The sequence below is a fragment of the Agelaius tricolor genome, unplaced genomic scaffold, assembly GCF_023055355.1.
Source record: "Agelaius tricolor isolate 1412-34295 unplaced genomic scaffold, bAgeTri1.0.p SCAF_23, whole genome shotgun sequence".
Lineage (NCBI taxonomy): Eukaryota > Metazoa > Chordata > Aves > Passeriformes > Icteridae > Agelaius > Agelaius tricolor.
Genome location: NW_027269283.1, coordinates 9,034,795 through 9,052,789, shown reverse-complemented (window position 1 = coordinate 9,052,789; position 17,995 = coordinate 9,034,795). Strand labels below are relative to the sequence as shown.

The window sequence follows — 17,995 nt, the reverse complement described above, 5'->3', positions numbered from 1 at the left end:
GTCAACAAGCACAGCCCCAGGCAGGGCACAGCCCTGGGCAGGATCTGGCCCCACAGCTCTTTCAAGCAAAGTGCCTGGGAATGAACTGTGATGGTCACGGGTATTTCCAGTGTCAAGGCTGCTCCAAAGCACACAGCATGGCAAAGGACTTGGTGACACCCACCAGCACCTCATCCCTCACCAGAGATGGAAAAGCTACCATCCCTAAAAGCTCAGGATGATGGACAGGGAGAGGAAGACTTCCCCCCCGGTTTCAGCAGGGTTCCAACAGCCCTGGATGTGGCTGAGAAAGGGCCAGGGCCACCACCAGGGACTCAAGGGGAACATGCTGACTGTCCCACCCCATTGCAGGCTGGACCCACCTGGGGGGCAGCACAGCTGGGGGCACACCCCCCAGGTAGTAGGAGACAGCATTCTCCAGGGAGTTCTCCTGCTCCACCACAAAGATGGTGAGGCGCTCCACCCGCACCAGGATGCGCTTCTTGTTATTCATTTTGAGGAGGAAAATTTGGATCTGCAGAGAAAACAGAGAAATGATCTGTCAGTCTGGGGCAGTTAGGTCCATCACAGAGGGCAAGACAAAAGTGTCAAGTTAATGTCTCAAGTCAAAAAACTTCCTGCAGCTCTGTCCCCCTCAAAAACAAAGGTCCATGTGCCTCCCCACCCTGGATGAGGAGCCTTCCCTCCAAGAGAGCCCCGTTACCTCTTACCGCTTTGTTTGTGGCGCTGCTGATGGTGAGGGACGAGGAGTTGCTCGGTTTTGCCATCTCCAGGCCAGAGCTGAAATCATAGTAAAGAGCCAGCTTCCCATCCCGGATGGCCAGACACAGGAATTGACCCTGGGGGAGGCAGGATGGACACTCAGCAGGTGCCAGGATGCAGCTGTGGCACTGAGCCCACCCGCCCTTTAGCACTGCTGGGAGCAGGTCCCACTTCCAGTGCCCTGGTCATAGTTATTTGGGATTTATTTTCAATCAGCAGCCCTGTGCTGGGGCACAGGGACCACACTGCCAGCTGGAAATGCTCCTTGCAGCACTGCCTGCCTCAGTGAACCCTGGCTCAAGTTCTGGGGAGCCCCTCCAGCACCAGCCAAGCGACTGCTGTGAGGTTTGGGTCCAGTCCTCTCATGGCTTTTAACAACAGTGCTGAAATCCTGCTCCAGGCAGCCCTGAGATCCTCAAAGCCCTCCTCTCCCAAGTGTCCTGAACTGGGAACACGTGTGGCTGTCCACTGAGGGATGAAGGCTCCCCAGGGCAGCAAGCACCTGCCTGGTTCTCCAGGAAGAAGATGATGCCGTTGTAGGAGACCACGCGGATCTCCTGCTCGAAGCGCTTGGTGGTGCCGAACTGGCTCTCAAACCTGATCTCGGCGTAGCCGCTGCCGTCGAAGTAGGAGCCGTCCGTGAGCCAGGGGTCTCCCGTGGACTTGGACCTGGGACACACACACAGCAAGAGGCATCACCCCAAGGCATGGAGCAAGCAGGGCTGGGCTGAGTGCCCCGGGGCAGGGCTGGTCCCGCGGTGCCCACCTGGCGCAGGGTTTCTCGGCAGCCGTGTCCAGCTCGAAGGTGTGCTGGAAGTTGTACAGGCTCACCACCTCCTCGTTCAGCGTGTCCAGCTCCAGGCACCCGCGGTAGTTGGGATAGCGCAAGGCAGGAGGAGGCTGGGGGTTAAACACAACACTTGAACAGGGTTTCCCCTCCGGTGAGAGTCTCCTGAAGCCCCCTCCCTGCTGCCTGCCTCACCGTGAAGCTAGAGGGGTAGCCCCCCACGTAGAAGACCACGCTGCGTGGGTCCAGGTTGAGCAGCCCCTGCTCTCCCTTGGCCACGCTGTCTCCCTTGATCTCGTGCACCCTCTGCCTCTCCACGATCACCGACATGTGCCCGTACTGCAGGATCCTGCAGCAGGGAGGGATGGTCAAGATTAAGGGACACCCCAAAGGAGCAAACCCTGCCCTCTCCTGAGGAAAGGCCCCACCTGTTGATGCTGATCGTGACAAACTGCTCTCCAATATCCTCATCAACACTCAGGGAGGTTGGTTCCTCATCTCCCAGTTTGTAGATCCAATGCACTCTGCGGTCCTTGAGCACAATGCCCAGGTAGTCTCCAGTGGCCTGAACTCAGGGAGAGACAGGGTCACATGTTGGCATTTGGGACAGGCAGGAGCTCTCCCTGATGCTCCCAGGGCTGCACTGGACAAACAGCCCCTATTCCACAACCCAGGCTGATGGCTGCATCCAGGGGCTTTGTGTCCCCCACAAAGATATTCAGGGACCAGGTGAGGGGCTGATGTCCAGGCATGGACATCACTGATGCAAAAAGGGCTCCATCACCCTCTGGCCCCATCTCACCTCTTGGCTGCCCAGGTACAACACGAACCGCCCCTCCTCTGCCTCGTCCTGCTGGCTCCTGGGCTCGGGGTTTTGGATGTAGAATTTGAGGGATGTGTAGGCAGCTAAATCCTGCAGATTGCTGGGCATCCGGACCTGCACCCCTGAGCTGCCATTGAATTTCATGGGCACTTTCACCTGTAGGGAGACAAATCCAGCCCCGTGGCACTGAACCCACTGCCACCTGCCTGGTCACTGTCAGTTCTATCAAATCCCATGAGAAAGAGACCCTGCCTAGTGGCCCCAAACACTCTCCCCTTTGCATGCCACCCTCAGGTAAGCCCTCCTCCAGCCCAGGCCCCCAGCCCAGCCTCAGCCTCACCTTGCTGGCAGCGTTCCTCGCCTGTGTGATGAGCTGCCGGATCCTCATGATGTTCTCTGACACGGTGGCATTTTTGTTCCTCCTGTTCTCCAGGCTGCTCAGCTTCTCCAGCAGCAGGGGAATGGTGCTCTCCAGGCTGGACACTGGGGTTGGAAGAGGAGCCAGGAGTTTTGGAGGTTAGCAAGGAAGGGAAATGCAAAGGTCAGGCAAGTTGAGAAATGCAAGTCAAAGCAGTGGTAGCTGGGACAGTCAGAGAGAGATCTCCCTAAATCCATCATCCTTGAGGGGGTCTGAGGATGCTCCAGTGCATGCAACCTCCTGCAGTAAAGCTGGAGGTGATACAGACATTGCAGGAGAGGGAAAAAAAAAGGGCCAGGACTTAAAGCATCCAAGACTGGCTACCTCTCTCTGCTGTTGACCTGGAGTTGCAAAGCACAGCTTTCAAAAATACTCTGGGGGCATCTGTGCATGCAGTGGCTCCTATCAGACTCACCCTGTGGCACACCAGGCTCAGCACTCACCAGATTTCCTGGCATCCTGGACTGCCTGGTTCAGGTCTTCATTTCGGAGGCCTCCATACTGATCTTTCCACTCATCCAGGTTCTTCTTCATGGTGCTCAGGGCATCCTCCACTCTTGCAGCTGTTTCGTTGGCCTCAGCAGCAGCTGCTTTGGCATTCTGGATTGTGTCCTTTGTGTCCTCTGCAAAGAAAGAAATATCTCTGAGGTGTCCAGGAGCAGGGAGGAAGCACCTTGGATCACAGTCAGTGCACGAAGAAGGGAGCAGAGAGAATCAGTCCAGCCACCCCAGAACAAACCTTGCTCCCTGCCCAGCATGTCCTGCACAGACTGCAGCTGGGTCAGGAGCTGCTCCTTCTTCACACGGAGATCAGCCAGCTTGTCCTTTGCTGTCTGCAGAGTGCCTTTAATAGCTGCAATTAAAGAAAGGCACATGCTGTTTGCTGGAGCTCAGTCCAGCCCAGAGGACAGCAGATCCTGCCAGGAGCCTCTCTCACCCCCATTGAGTTTGCTCTGCTGCCTCCTTGCAGCCTCCTCCAGGCTGCTGCTGTTCCTCTTCAGCGTTCTGGAGGTGGCCCCGAGGTTTTCTGATATGACATTCTGTGAAACAAACATGGGAGACTCTGAGGAGGGATTCAGGGCTCTGGCTGCACACAAAAATGCTCGTTCAGACAGCTGCAGTGGGGTGTGACAGGGAGACCCCAACACTGAGTGTGGCCCCAGCTGTGGCAGACTCTGCTCTCAGGCACAGAGCACAGTGGCCTCGTGTCAGAGGGAAGGGAGTTTGCTTTTTGCCCATCTCACAGGGCTCCCCACAGCACGTACCATCAGGGCCTGGCTGGCTGCCTTGTCAGCATCGTGGGCTGCTTGCTCTGCTTTCCTCACAGCTTCAATGATGCTGGCGTAGGCATTGGAGGCATTGACTGCCCTCTGGATAAAGCCATCCTGGTTTGTGTCCTGGATGATGCTGTGTTGGAAGATGAAGCCATCAAGTCCATGGAAAACAGGCTCTTGCCCATGCCCTCACAGACAAACCCCTCTGTGCTGCTCAGCACAATGTGTGCTCCAGTACAACTCTGGAGGTGACACCCCGCTGTTGCCTGACACGGTGGGGCTGCAGCTTCCCATCCCCAGCTCTGGCAGCAGACAGCCTGACCAGTGAGGCTCAGGACAGTGCCTCACCCAGACAGGTTCCTTGCGAGCTCATCCAGGAGCCGGGCGTGCTCCTCTGCCTGCTCCACCATGGGGATCTTGCTGCTGGCCGGGGAGAACTTCTTCACCCGCTCGGTCAGGGGCAGCTTGGCCCCATCCAGCAGGGCTGCCAGCTTCTCGTACGCCTGCAAGGACAGCTGTCACTGCTGAGGGCTGCCACAGCTCTCCCTCTGCCCACGCCAGAGTGCCTCTGCCACTCACCTCCTTGGCACGCTCCATCATCTGCAGGAAGTCAGAGACCTGAGCAAGGGCGTCCTTGGCCATCTGCAGGGTCTCCTGCACCAGTGCATGCTGCTTCTGGAGCTCCTGGCTCTTTTGCTGGACACAAAGACCCAGGGTTAGAGAGCAGCAGGGCTGGGACAGCCCCCCTCACCCCATGGCCCGGACCATGGAGAAGGTCTACCTGAGTCTCCTCCAGGTTGTTTCGGTTCAGGCTGTTGAGCTCCTCTGTCTGCCTGGTTTTGTTCACAGCCTCGTTGAGGGCATCTCTCAGATCCATGAGCTGGGAGCTGTGCTGGGCCAGCCTCTCCTGGATGCTGCTCAGCAGGTCCTGGTTGGACTGCCAGCGGGCGTGCAGCTCGCTCTTCACACGATGCAGCACTGCACAGGGGGGAGAACTCTTGCTAACTCCTCTTCCTCTGTTGAACACTCTTTCTGTGCCTGGCTGCCTCAAAGCCTGGTCTGGTCTTGGCAGATACCAAGGCCAGAAGAGACCATCTTCCACCCCCTCCCTCCTCTTCAGCCTAGATGCACAGGATCTTGTCCATGACTGTCTACAAACCCTCAGAGAGATGGGATCTCTTTCAAAGACACCAAGCCATGCCTGAAAAGATCCAGGTGATGGACCTGAGGCCTTGATTACTTCCACTGTGAAAAATTACTTATTTCCCACAAGAGTCAGTTTATAATTCCAGCTTTCAGCTACTGAGTTATGCTTTGCCAAGGCTTGTTAATCAGAAGTGTTCTCCTCCTGCAGTGACAGCATCCCTGGTTGGGCTCACTGCTCTCACTCCTGCAAGGATGCCCTCAGGACAGCAGCGCTACTGTGGGAGCTGGCTGCTGTTGTTACTCTATGGGAACAGCAAAAAGGAAGAAACATGGTGTGACTTATTCTCATCCATGTGTGATGTGAATACATCACATAATAATGGTGATTCCTGGTTCTAAGTGTTGTCATTTTTGTTCATCAAACAGAACTACCCACTTAGTTCTGCTCTGAAATTTGCCTTAAGGGAAAAGGAACCACAAATTATCCTGTTGGAGTGTCACAGGGGACTTTGTAACTCCTATAAAAATGGCTGGGGGTGCCTGGTCCTTAACAGCACTCTCTAAACACGACCATGATGTGCAGTGGGCTCCAAGCCAGACCCAGCAGGACCTGGGCAGCCACCAAGTTGAACTCACACTTCTTAGCCTCCTCGTGCTCACGCCTTGCCAGCTCCTCCTGGGCTCCCAGGCTCCTCTCCTTCATCTCCCTCAGCATCCTTTCCACCTCGGCCAGCTTCTGCCGGAACTCCTCTCCGGACGTGGTGCTGGCGTTCTCTGCCCCGATCCTGGCCATCTGCCGCACCAGCTCTGCAGGGAAACCCACACCCGATCAGACTGACCAAACCAGGGCCTTCACAGCTCCCTGAGCCTCTCCTCACAAAGCACTGACAGCTTTCAGACAGCACTGGGACAACAAACTGCTTGAGACCACCCAGAGGCACTGCCCCAGGTTTCAGCCTCCTTGGCAAATACCAGTAACAGATGTTACATCCTGAGCATCTTTCTGTGGCTTTACCTCTTGTCCAAGATCCAGCCACTCAGCTTTGCTCAATCTCTCCTGAAGCTGCAGTGCAGACTGCCCGTGTTTTATGCATTTTAGTAACATTTGTGGAAGTTTAATTTGTTTTTCCCCAGACTTATGTTTAGCCAAGCAGCTGAGACTCACAATAAGGCTGGTCAGGGTAAAAGCTGGGATTCTGCAGGGATCTTCCTTTGGTTTTTTGTTTTCTTTGCTCTCTCCATGGCATTCTCTGAGCACTGCATTACTTGGCATATCACATGGGGAAAAAACCTCAAAGTGAAGACCCTTCTTGACATACCTGCAATGCCCCTCTGGATGCTCTGGATGTGCAGCAGGAGCTGCTCCCCCCTCTGGTACATGTCCCTCGTGTGCTGCTCAACACGAACCGCTTCTCTGTGAGTCATGGTCATCTACCACAAAAACAATGGCATAGTTCAAGTATAAGATGATATTTTATGTCATTTGTCAGTGGGACTGTTGTTCCCAAGAGGAACACAAGGCCTGGGAATGTGTTTTTTGTGAGGTCCTTGAAGGAGACTGTCCCACAATGTACTGAAGGATGATCTTATTTAGCACCTTCAGAGAAGCACAAGCATTAAATACAGCTCCAATGCAACAGGCTCTGGATGCTGGAACGATCCCAACACCACAGAGTTCAGCACTGTTCTGTGCTCTCAACAGAAGGAAAGCCCCAAAGCCTGGAGCCAGGCACACCTGGGTCCTGATCAAGTGACAGGGGGCTGCAGTCTGGCTGTCTGGTACACACAGGGCAGTTTGTCTTTGCAGCTGTCTGGGGAGGTATGTCATCAAGTAGAGATTTTTCCCCCTCCCTGATTAGAAGCAGGCAGTTTATAAATCAAATCAAGTGAAATTAAATCTTGCTCAGTTTATCCATTCTCTGAAGATGCGACCTGTTAGGTTTTAGACAATATTGATTGCATCCATGATGGACCCAGATGTTTTGTTTCCTTACTTGTATGTCCCTTCTAGAGATGATATTTGATTGAATTTATTTTTACTGCTTAAAGTTGGAGCCACCTCAAAAGCAAGCAGTAAATCAAGAAAAACTATCAGTATTATGAAATGTTTCACAGCTCTCCATGGAAGGAAAGCAGGTAATCCAGTTTGAGCACTTAACACTGCAACTTAGTTCTGGTCAAGCAGGAGACCCAACCTTCCTGAACTAGGCTCCTCACAGGCTTCAAAACCCTCATTTTGGTAAAAGGGGGACTTGTGCTCTGGCAAAGAAAGATGGAGAAATGCCCTACTTTGTGCTGCAGCGCGTTCAGGTCCTGTGTGAGATCCATGTTCTCATCCTCCAGCTCATCAGCCCTTTGCCTCACCCTGCTCATGGCTCTGTGGTACTCACGGAGCTGGTTCTAGGGAAAAAAAAATTAAAAAAAGAGGCTAAATCAGGCCAATAGGCCAGGAAACAGGGGCAGAAGGTGATGTGAAGCCTTTCACATACAGCAATGGCCAGAATGGTGCCATTGAGGCCGTGGAGGCGAGCCCAGGCGATGGAGCTGGCGTTGAGGGTGACCAGCTGGCCGCGGATGGACGGGAAGGACATCTCGATGCTCTGCAGGTCCTCCAGCAGGAGCAGGACACAGCTGTCACACACTGCAGGGACACAGCAGTCAGCACAGGCCCTCTCCCGGGCTCCCCTCCCCTCCTTCCCCAGGACAGGGGCACACAGACCTTCACACTTGACGCTGTCGGGGCCGTTGGCCACCAGGACCTCGTGCTGGCGCAGGCAGACGTCGCACTGCTTCCCCGTGAGCCCGCTGGGGCACGTGCACTCCCCGGTGCGGGGGTCACAGGAGCCCCCTCTGCACTCACACTCTGCAGGGACAAGAAACAGAGAATCATTTGGGGCTTTTACCACTCTGGGGAGAGGGGAAGGAGAGGTTTTATTCCAGCTGTGCCCATCCACACGCTGCTGCTGGGGGTTCCCTGTGCAAAGCAGGGTCCCTCAGACAGCTGCCAGCTGTTTTCTCCCTCCAACAACTGGACCAGCAGCACAGCCCTGTCCCAGTGCCCCTGGCTGGGACCCCACACTAGTAATAGGAGCTTCTTTGAGCTAGGTACTATAAGCTTTTGGAGGTCTGTTTTTCACTTAAGATAGCCCAGCTACCTTTGGAGGCATAAAATTAGCAGAATGGCTTTTGCTGCAGTATTGGAAGGAAAAAGGTTTAATAAAAGACAAAAAAACAAATTCCTTACAGAGAAAAACCTATTTAGGTGCAGGAAGTTCTTGCTCCTAGTAAAACAAACACCTCACAAAAGCAATTAGTTTCTTTGTTCTCTTCTTTTTCTAGCAAATTGCCCAAGCAAAACTTTTTGGCTTTTGTCTAATTACCCATCCTTAAGTTTAAAGTGAAGTCTTTTAGGCCTATGAGATGCCTTTTTTTTTTTACTTAATTAAGAAGACAAACTTCTAAGCTTCTTTCCTTTCCGAAGAAACAAAAGACAGTCGTGCCACTCCGTTTAACAAAAACCCGCATTCCTATCCACACTCACTCACTTGTGCAGCCGCCCTGGCCGAAGCCCCAGTAGCCCGGGGCACACTGGTGGCAGCGGGAGCCGCTGACCCCGGGCAGGCAGCTGCACTGGCCGCTCTGCAGGTGGCAGCTGCTGCCCACGGCGCCCACGTCGCAGTCACACCTCCGGCAGCCCGAGCAGCCCTCAAAGCCGTAGTAGCCCTCCTAGGGAAAAGTAGGACATGGAAACCCTTGGGTTTTGGGTTGTTTTTTTTTTTTTTTTCCATCTAAAGGACAACGGGGAGAAAATAAAAGTCCTCCTCGTATTCTAGCCAATGGCTTTACTCACTGTTGCATCAGGAATTGTCTGATATATATATATATATATGTTTTTAATTATCTTATTTAGGGGAGGGTGAGAATTTTTTGTTCGTTTTTAATTTATTTTGGTTTAGTTTATTTCTGGTTTTATTTAAGAAATCTAAAGGCAAGCTCATTCTTAATTTCTGGTTGATTTACAGGAAAACGTCAGGAAATAAACATAAAACTAAGGTTAAGTTTTATACTGTGTGGACTTAGTTGATTTGTTATTGGAATATAAAGACTACTGATGGTGTGGGATTTAGAGGGAACTCCTCCTCTCTCCTTGACTTGTATGAACAAGGTGAGGTCATATGAACCTCTTAAACTTGACAGGTCAGCAAGTGTGCCTCTCTCCTGGGTCAGTGATGGGGGAATCCCCTTTTCCTTTCCAGGTGTGTTTTGAGCACCACAAAATTCAAAGCAGCATGGTAAAGATGTGGAGCTGCAGTGAGAGCACAGGCATCCCACAGCACTGCCCTGTGAACTTGCCCTTGCCCAAGCTGGATGCACTCAGCAAAATGGGGTTTACTGCAGCTTCACAAATGATGCCACTTTACTGGAATGCTGCCTGCACTGCTTGCTGCCAGATCTTTAATAGCTTTTGCCATGCACTCATGCAAGTTCAGCCTTCACCAGCTGGCAGCCAGCCCTGCTGGGCTCACAGGCCTGGGGGATGACACACCAGGGCTGCCCCCATGCCCATGGCAAGGACAGGCACCACCCCAGGGCCCAGGTGAGCCTCACCTCGCAGCGGTCACAGTGCGGGCCGGTCACTCCAGTCTTGCAGAAGCACTGGCCAGTTTGTGGATGGCAGGAGTCAGTCCCACAAGGCGAACAGCTGCACTCTGCCAGGGAAAAATACATCCAGTATTAAACTGGAGAGCCTGTCAGCCACTCACAACACCTACTGCTAACAGCAAAACTGCTCTTTTCCCCTTATCTATCCAAGTTAAGACAGAGCCTCTCTCCTCTTGGGTCTGCTTCTCACAACTTGTGCCCATGACTCTGGTAGTGTTTGAGGGTCCCCAGGTCAAGGGAAGAGATGAAAATCTTGACCCCATGTTTCCGAAGGCTGATTTATTATTTTATGATATATATTATATTAAAAGAAAATTATATATTAAAACTATACTAAAGAAAGAGAAAGGAGGCATCAGAAAGCTAGAAAGGAATGAGTAACAAAATCTTGTGACAGACTCAGCGAGTCCGACACAGCTGGCTGTGATTGGCCATTAATTAAAAACAATCCCCATGAGACCAATCAAAGATGCCCCTGCTGGTAAACCACCTCCAGGCCACATTCCACAGCCATCAGATAGTTACTGTTTACATTTCTTTTCTGAGGCCTCTCAGGAGAAAAATCCTAGCGAAAGGATTTTCATAAAATACGTCAGCGACACGCGACCCCTTTTACAAGCTGCATTTGGGCTGCTGCTCCTCAGAGGGAGACGAGTGCTGGGAATGGGCACCCTCCCGTTTCGCCCTGCCCCTGGGCTGGCTGCCCACTCACGGGTGCAGTTCTTGGCCAGCACGGCGTCCCCGTGGTAGCCGGGCGCGCAGAGCTCGCAGCGCGCGCCGGCCGTGTGGTGCATGCAGCCCGAGCAGGCGCCCGTCAGCGGGTCACAGCTGCTGAACAGCATGTTGGGATCCGTGTTCCCGCTGCAGTCACAGGGCTGGCACGAGCTGCCAATCACCAACGGGTTGCCAAAGTATCCCGGGGCACACCTGGGGAAACACAAGTCACAACACAGTGAGGATCCTGCAGCCTGGAGTTGCACAACTGGAACGGCGTGAGCATCCAACACTTGTAACTGCTGCAACCCTCAGGGATCTCAAAGCACTGTGTTTTGCCTTGGGATACCTCAGAAAGGTGCCTGCATCACAGGCTGCAAGTCAAGGCAAAGCACACCTAAGTCATACACCCACAGTAACAGAACTTCAGCAGCTGGGCATTTGCAGGCTGAAGAGGACTGAAGGAAGTGCTGCCAGAACAAAGCAGCTGTTTCTGCTGCAGTCCTTAAGGAGAAAACTTCTCTGCCACAGCAGTGTCTGCACAGGTTAGTGAGCCCCCCCAAACACGGGTGCCACCCCCCTTACCGCTCACAGTTTGGTCCAGCATAGCCCGGCTTGCAGAGGCACTGCATGTTGGATCCCTTGTGGACACAGCCAACAGCAAAACTGAAATGAGAATGGGGACACAGGGAGGAGCAGTTACTCCTGATGTGGTGCCAGAGGAGCTGGTCACTCCTTGTGGGCTGCTGGGGCCTCAGGTAAGAGGCCATGAATATGGTTTGGGGACAAGGACAAGGCTAGCATTGGGACACCTGCCCTGGTTCCAGTGGTTAAACAGTGAGGCCAAACAGGCAATCCCATCCTGGGGTGCTTACTTGTTGGAGGCAACTGAAAGAGGGCATGGGCACCCAACACAGTGCAGGGGTTCCTGGGCAGAGGGGCTGCCCATGTAGCCATCCTTGCATCGCTCACAGTGGTCTCCTTCTGTGTTGTGCTGGCAGTTCTGCAAGGAAAAGGCAAATCCTAGGCTCAGCACTGACAACAAGAATGGTGGATGCACTAAAAACTCCCCATCAGGATGCCTCAGTCCTTCCTCTCTCCCAGAGCTGCCCTGCACCCTAAGCTGACCCTGAGCAGGGTCACCACTGAAGCAGTGAAGCCCATGCTCCAACTCAGGCATGGTTCTGCCAGCTCAGTCAGTTTGTAAAGAGCTTTTGAATCACATGCTACAGACCTCCTAACTCCAAAATATCACACTGCTCCACTGTTTACTTACAAGGCATATCCCAGAGCCTGGCAGGCACTGATCTGAGTGGCCATTGCAATGGCAGGGGATGCATTTTCCCAGGAAGAGCCCCTTGGTGTCCCTGTAGTAACCTGGAGCACATTCCTGAGGAGACAGAAAAAGGCAGAGGTCTGAAAAACAGCCTGATACTTTTGGGAAAAGCAAAGAAACTAAATGAGTTTCCATGACAGAATTCCCACTGGGTTGTACTGATGGAGAAAAGATTATAAGCAAAGATGAAGAATTTTCAGCACAGTTCCTTCCTGCTCCTTTTAACCAGGAGAGAATTGGCCAGAGAGAAGGCCCCGTTCCAAGGTACTGCAACACCTGAGTGATTTCCCCATCCCGTCCCTTCCAAGAAGGCAGGTGGAACATCTGCACCTCTCACAAGTGAACAGCGTTGTGATGGGGAAATGTTCCTTCCTTTGGAACAAGACAATTGAAGCCCTCAAGAGCCAGCTTGGAGGCAGCTGGCACCCAAAACATATACCTGAGCCCTCTGACTGGAACAGCCTGTCCACTGCCCCTCACCTGGCAGGAGTCCCCCTGGTAGTTAGCTGGGCAGAGGCACAGCTCCACGTTGCTGGCACGGACACCCGTGGCTGTGTCTGTGGCCATCTCCAGCACCACACGGCGCAGGGACACAGAGGAAGAGAGCTGGGAGAAGAGTGCCCGGATCTGCAGCTGCTCCAGGTTTGCCAGCACCATCATCAGCTCCTCTCTGGACACAGGGTTGTGAGTCTCTGTGTGCCTGAAGTTACCCTGGCAGGAGAAAACCTGGCATTACTGGCAGGAAGCACAAACATCTGAACATGCAGCCCAGCCTCCACATCCCTGCTGCTGGAATCTTTCCCCTTTGCATGGGTGAAAGAGCCTAAAATTCTGAGCCTAAAACCTAAAATTCTGAGCTCCAAGCACCTCTCCCTCCATCTGCATTGGGTCTTGTATTCTATTTGCTGGGTTCCCCAGATGAAGGAAGGAATGATGAATCTGACCCCATGTTCTTAGAAGGCTAATTTATTATTTTATGATACTATATTATATAAAAGAATGCTATACTAAACTATACTAAAGAATACAGAAAGGATACTTACAGAAGGCTAAAAAGATAATAATGAAAACTCATGACTCTTTCCAGAGCCTCGACAAAGCTTGGCACTGATTGGCCAATGAGTCAAAACAATTCACATGAAACCAATGAAACAATCACCTGTTGGATAAACAATCTCCAAACACATTCCACATGTGAGCACAACACAGGAGAAGCAAATGACATAAGAATTTGTTTTCCTTTTTCTCTGAGGCTTCTCAGCTTCCCAGGAGAAAATCTGGGCAAAGGAATTTTTCAGAAAATACGACTGTGACAGTCTTGTCCTTTCCTGCGTTATCTGAGCACTTCGCTTGTGTGTGCAAACTCACCTCCACCAGCTGCAGCTGGCCTTGATGCGCCTCCCCTGGGGACGGGTAGGCACCTTCCAGAAACATGATGCTCATCTGATTTCCCTGGGAAAAGCAAGGAAGGTGTCAGACATCACCTCACCCTGCTCCTGCATTAGCAAGGGGCACCAGGGCATTTCTTGGGCAGCACCTTGAGGATCACATCTGGCCGGGACTCCATGGGAATGAACACATCACCCCTGCGAGGGTTGGAGTGCAGCTCGTAGCGAAGGTGCCCTCCATAGGAGGAAACCTGAGGGAGAGAGACAAATCCCACACATTCCTGCAAGTCCACAGCACTGAGACAACTCAGAGACGGCCGTGCTCAACTGGCCATCATCTGTGCTCAACTGCAGTGTGAGCAGTGTCTGCAGGTGGGATCAGGGTGGTTCCCCATTCTCTTACCTGGTCCCCAAGATAGGAGCTGGGTGCAACCCAGTAGAGCTCCTGGTAGGCATCTGGGAGGTTTTTGAGGTCAGCAGTGACGAGCAGCTCCCGTGGGCTCAGAGCTGTTGGCACCTCGTGGCGGTCGTTGCTCAGCAAGAGCCACCCGTTCATGTCGACAAACTGGAGGGGAAGAGCAACTCTGGGTCTTCTAGTGGAGTTACAGAAAGTATCTGTGTGTTGATGCTCCAGAAGAACAGATCCCAGAGCAGCAGAAAGGGGAGTAACAGGCTCACACCTCACATGCATCCCGATGAAGCCACAGGAAAGCTGATCATCACCCCCGCCCAGTACATGAGACCCCAGAGACCAGGAAAAGGGGCTGAAAGCAGGAGATGGGCACAGGGAGTCACAGATAACCCTTCTCATGGTGTATCCTCAGTAGGCTTAATGCAGCACAGAGACCCGAGGGCAGCAGGGAGCCAGGTGGATGGGACACACCTGACCTGCAGGCTCTGGAGGCCCCAGCCCCTCTCACCTCAGCTCGGTGCTTCTCGGCGCTGCGGCAGCGGTCGGTGGCACCGAAGCAGAAACACTTGGTGCAGCCCTTGGGGTTGGTGGCATCCAAAGAAAATGTCCCCAGGCGGCACTGGTCACACCTTGGGCCCTCCACATTTTCCTGAAAGATAAGCAAAGCTCAAGTGTCAGTGGTTTCTCTCAAGGCCTCAGTGGAGGACAGGGATGGCTGGCTGAGTGATCAAAGCAAAGTGCTGTGGTGCTGGAAGATGTTAAAGCAGTCCCCCAAACAGGTTTGCTTGTACAGCACCCACCAAACATTAAATTCACCTAGAGAAAGCACGTGTAAGCCCTACAAAGAGGCTGGAGCAGGGCAGCTCAGAAGCTGTTTGAGTTACTCTGCTGCCATGGAGCCAGGTGCCAATAGGGCTGACAGCTCCCACTGCAACCAGCTCTGACACAGGGCTGGACTCAGACTGGCCATCTCCTCCAGAGACAGCCCACAGAGTGAAACTTCATGGCCAGGAAGGATGAGGAGAGAAGAGCTTTTCAGGGTGCTCTGAACCCACCACCCCACAGGGCAGGCTGGGCACACAGCGCCTCTGCCACCCCCTGCCAGAGCTGGAGAGTCAAGCCAAGGAGAAAAGCGCCACATGGAGGCACTGGGGACTGACCTTGCAGTGACACTGCCCCGTGACGGGGTCACACACGCTGGCCTGGGTGCCAGCCTGGTGGCAGTCACAGCGCCTGCACTCAGGGTAGTGGTAGTAGCCAGGGGCACAGAGGTCACACTGCCGCCCGATGATGTTGGGCTTGCACCTGGGGGGACACGAGAGCTTTCAGAGCTTTCCCCACCTCCTTTCTGCACATTTCTGCACAAGGTGTCCCAGCAGGGGACTCTAGCAGGGAGCCCAGATGTCCCCAGTGCCAGAACAAGGCTGCCCCACCTGCACTGCCCACTGTGCACGTCGCAGCCAGGCTCTGTCAGCTCCTGCACGCCGGGCCGGGAGCAGTTGCAGTCCTCACAGCCGATCAGGGGGTGGCAGCCGAAGGTCTGGGGCTCACAGACAACACACTCAGGCTTCAGGGTGTGGGGAGGGCAGATGCACTGCCCCGTCACCTCATCACACAGACGCGTCCCACAGTCACAGGCTGCAAGGGGCAGAAAAAGGCTGGGTTTGGGTGAGCCAGACCCCAGAGCCAAGGCCAGTGTGAGGAATGGACACAGAGCAGGGGAGGCAGAGGGGGGAACTCACGCCTGCAGTTGGGGAAGCCCCAGTAGCCGGTGGCACAGCGGGAGCACTGGCGGCCGATGACGTTGGGCCTGCAGGGACACTGTCCCCCGAGGGGCTGGCACTGGCTGCCCCGTGCCCCCGCCTCGTGGCAGCCGCACGGCTGCGCCCCGTCGTTGTAGAAGAGGGACAGGGAGATGGCAGAGTCACGGCAGAACCTCGAGGACGTGCTGGGGCTGCAGGGGGAGGCAGGAGGGGTCAGTGCTGCATGTCCCCACAGCCTCCCCACCACCCCAAATCCAGCATCTCCTGCAGCCACGGGGACTTAGTGGGACCCACAGCCTCCACACCACCCCAAATCCAGCATCTCCTGCAGCCACAGGAACTTAGTGGGACCCACAGCTTCTCCACCACCCCAAATCCAGCATCTCCTGCAGCCACGGGACTTAGTGGGACCCACAGCCTCCACACCACCCCAAATCCAGCATCTCCTGCAGCCAGGGGGGCTTAGTGGGAGGGAGAGTCCTGTGACACTGTGAGCTCCTGAATATCCATGTCTGGGCAACAGAAGGAAAATCTCAACCTGCCCCTGGCCTGCCATACAGAAGGGAAGGGCTGCTGCTCCCTGAGGAGTGTGCAACCTGTGGGCACCCAATGGCAAGCATCTCACTTGATGTAGAAGCTGTTGATGCCACAGCTGCTGATGAAATCATAGGACTTGTCCAGGGGTTCCTCCTGCAGGTACTGGGGGGTGTAGCTGTCCTCAGGCACCACAAGGATGTAATCCTGCAAAGCAAGGGTGAGCTGGGTGAGCCAGCTCAGACAGACAAGCACCATCCAAAATGACTCCAAAGTGCAAATGCACCTTTAGGCTTCCATGCCTTGCTGGGACAGAACATAACACACCAAGTACTGCATAGACCAGGAGCCACCTCTCCACTGAGGTCTGTCCCTCAGGGTACATTTAACCTAAAGCTCCACATGAGGAACAGCACAAATCCACTGGACTGAAACCAGGCAGAATACCCCCAGAGCACAGCACTGGCTGTGCTCAGCAGGGAGGCAGTCTTTATCATCTGAAATTTCTACACATGAAGGCACCTGGGTTCCAATTGTCTTTCAGCCATTTATCCCCATTTTGGTCAACCTTCTAGTCCTGCTGCCTGAGAACAACAAGGGCTACCTACTCTCATGATGAGGCCTGCCTGAACAAACAGTATTACACAGGTTTAAAATATTGCTAGAGCAGGAATAAGGCTTATTCTGGATCATCACAAACTATGTATGCAAAATAACAGCTTCAATTTCTGCCTGGTTTTGATATCAAAACCAGACAAGGAAGGACAATGTCATATACAGAAGTTGCCCCGGTAAATTCTGCCCCCAAGGGCAGAATCTCCTCCACTAAGGTTGGAGACTTGGCAAGTTCTTGGGTAGTTCAGAGATGAGTGATGGTGGGGAACATTCCTGAGCTCACACAGGGACAAAAATCCAGTGAAAAGCCCTTTGCCCAGCATGCTGTGGGAGCTTCCAGGAGAGAGGCTCACCAGCCACAGCTGCTTGCCCTCTGGCACTCGAACCACCACCGTCAGATCATTGTCAGTGACATCCAGGATGGTTTGGTCCTCAGAAACCACCAGGCTCCGACACCCATAGCCGTGGGGGCAGAAACTTGCATTGGTCTGACCTGAAAAGACAACAAATGTGTTTGTCCCACCTGTCCCTTGAGTCCCCATCCTGTGACCGTGCTCACAGGGGCCTTAGGATGAGGGAAGAGATGAGGATCTGACTCCATGTTTCTGAAGGCTTGATTTATTATCTTGTGATATATATTACATTAAAACTATACTAAAAGAATAGAAGAAAAGGTTTCATCAGAAGGCTGGCTAAGAATAGAAAAAGAAAGAATGAATAACAAAAGCTTGTGGCTTGGACAGAGAGTCTGAGCCAGCTGGGCTGTGATTGGCCATTAATTAGAAACAACCACATGAGACCAATCCCAGATGCACCTGTTGCATTCCACAGCAGCAGATAACCATTGTTTCCATTTTGTTCCTGAGGCCTCTCAGCTTCTCAGGAGAAAAAATCCTAAAGAAAGGATTTTTCATAAAAGATGGTCTGTGACACCCATCCCATCCTCCCACTTTGGAAGGGGTAAGTCAGCCTTCCTTCATTTTTGCAATCCCTAAAGAGACCACAGTCATGCCCTGGCATGGAAAGCTCCCAGGGCTCCTGCCAGCCAGCAGCTGCCCAGGTCCCTGCTGCTCTCACCTTGCCAGATGCGCCCTCCATTGATGAGCACCTCCACGGGGAAGCTGGGGTGGCTGGGCTGGTACAGGTGCAGGATGAAGGCGTAACGTCCCAGGCTCTGGATCCTGCTGCTGAACACCACTGCAGCCTGCCCCAGCACGGGAGAACACAGACAAAAACCCACACCTGACACCTGCACCCACAGCTGGCATGTCCCTGAATTACTGCACAGCTGCCAGGTGTTGGGAATTCAGTGAATCCAGCCCCCCGTGCCTCCACACGCTCTCCCCTCTAATGCTGCCACC

General features: G+C 53.5%; 1 protein-coding gene across 2 annotated transcripts in view; it reads right to left on the bottom strand.

Annotated features, from left to right (window-relative positions):
• LAMA5 (laminin subunit alpha 5) overlaps window positions 1-17,995 on the bottom strand; it is an 88,363-nt gene that overhangs the window by 5,344 nt on the left and 65,024 nt on the right. For both annotated transcript variants that reach the window (XM_071447108.1, XM_071447109.1), the window contains exons 31-67: window positions 17,712-17,838; window positions 16,988-17,127; window positions 16,111-16,226; window positions 15,465-15,676; window positions 15,156-15,360; window positions 14,883-15,027; window positions 14,231-14,371; window positions 13,714-13,875; window positions 13,460-13,561; window positions 13,291-13,374; window positions 12,403-12,633; window positions 11,863-11,976; window positions 11,462-11,589; window positions 11,172-11,252; window positions 10,585-10,799; window positions 9,819-9,919; window positions 8,756-8,936; window positions 7,930-8,073; window positions 7,700-7,851; window positions 7,500-7,610; window positions 6,530-6,641; window positions 5,847-6,017; window positions 4,846-5,042; window positions 4,644-4,760; window positions 4,413-4,567; window positions 4,056-4,197; window positions 3,728-3,830; window positions 3,530-3,643; window positions 3,234-3,413; window positions 2,713-2,855; window positions 2,352-2,528; window positions 1,978-2,114; window positions 1,745-1,898; window positions 1,529-1,662; window positions 1,269-1,431; window positions 711-839; window positions 363-514 (exon numbers count right to left, since the gene is read on the bottom strand). In XM_071447108.1, the coding sequence (XP_071303209.1) occupies window positions 363-514; window positions 711-839; window positions 1,269-1,431; window positions 1,529-1,662; window positions 1,745-1,898; window positions 1,978-2,114; window positions 2,352-2,528; window positions 2,713-2,855; window positions 3,234-3,413; window positions 3,530-3,643; window positions 3,728-3,830; window positions 4,056-4,197; window positions 4,413-4,567; window positions 4,644-4,760; window positions 4,846-5,042; window positions 5,847-6,017; window positions 6,530-6,641; window positions 7,500-7,610; window positions 7,700-7,851; window positions 7,930-8,073; window positions 8,756-8,936; window positions 9,819-9,919; window positions 10,585-10,799; window positions 11,172-11,252; window positions 11,462-11,589; window positions 11,863-11,976; window positions 12,403-12,633; window positions 13,291-13,374; window positions 13,460-13,561; window positions 13,714-13,875; window positions 14,231-14,371; window positions 14,883-15,027; window positions 15,156-15,360; window positions 15,465-15,676; window positions 16,111-16,226; window positions 16,988-17,127; window positions 17,712-17,838 (5,372 nt within the window). The remainder of the gene's footprint in view (window positions 1-362; window positions 515-710; window positions 840-1,268; window positions 1,432-1,528; window positions 1,663-1,744; window positions 1,899-1,977; window positions 2,115-2,351; window positions 2,529-2,712; window positions 2,856-3,233; window positions 3,414-3,529; window positions 3,644-3,727; window positions 3,831-4,055; window positions 4,198-4,412; window positions 4,568-4,643; window positions 4,761-4,845; window positions 5,043-5,846; window positions 6,018-6,529; window positions 6,642-7,499; window positions 7,611-7,699; window positions 7,852-7,929; window positions 8,074-8,755; window positions 8,937-9,818; window positions 9,920-10,584; window positions 10,800-11,171; window positions 11,253-11,461; window positions 11,590-11,862; window positions 11,977-12,402; window positions 12,634-13,290; window positions 13,375-13,459; window positions 13,562-13,713; window positions 13,876-14,230; window positions 14,372-14,882; window positions 15,028-15,155; window positions 15,361-15,464; window positions 15,677-16,110; window positions 16,227-16,987; window positions 17,128-17,711; window positions 17,839-17,995) is intronic.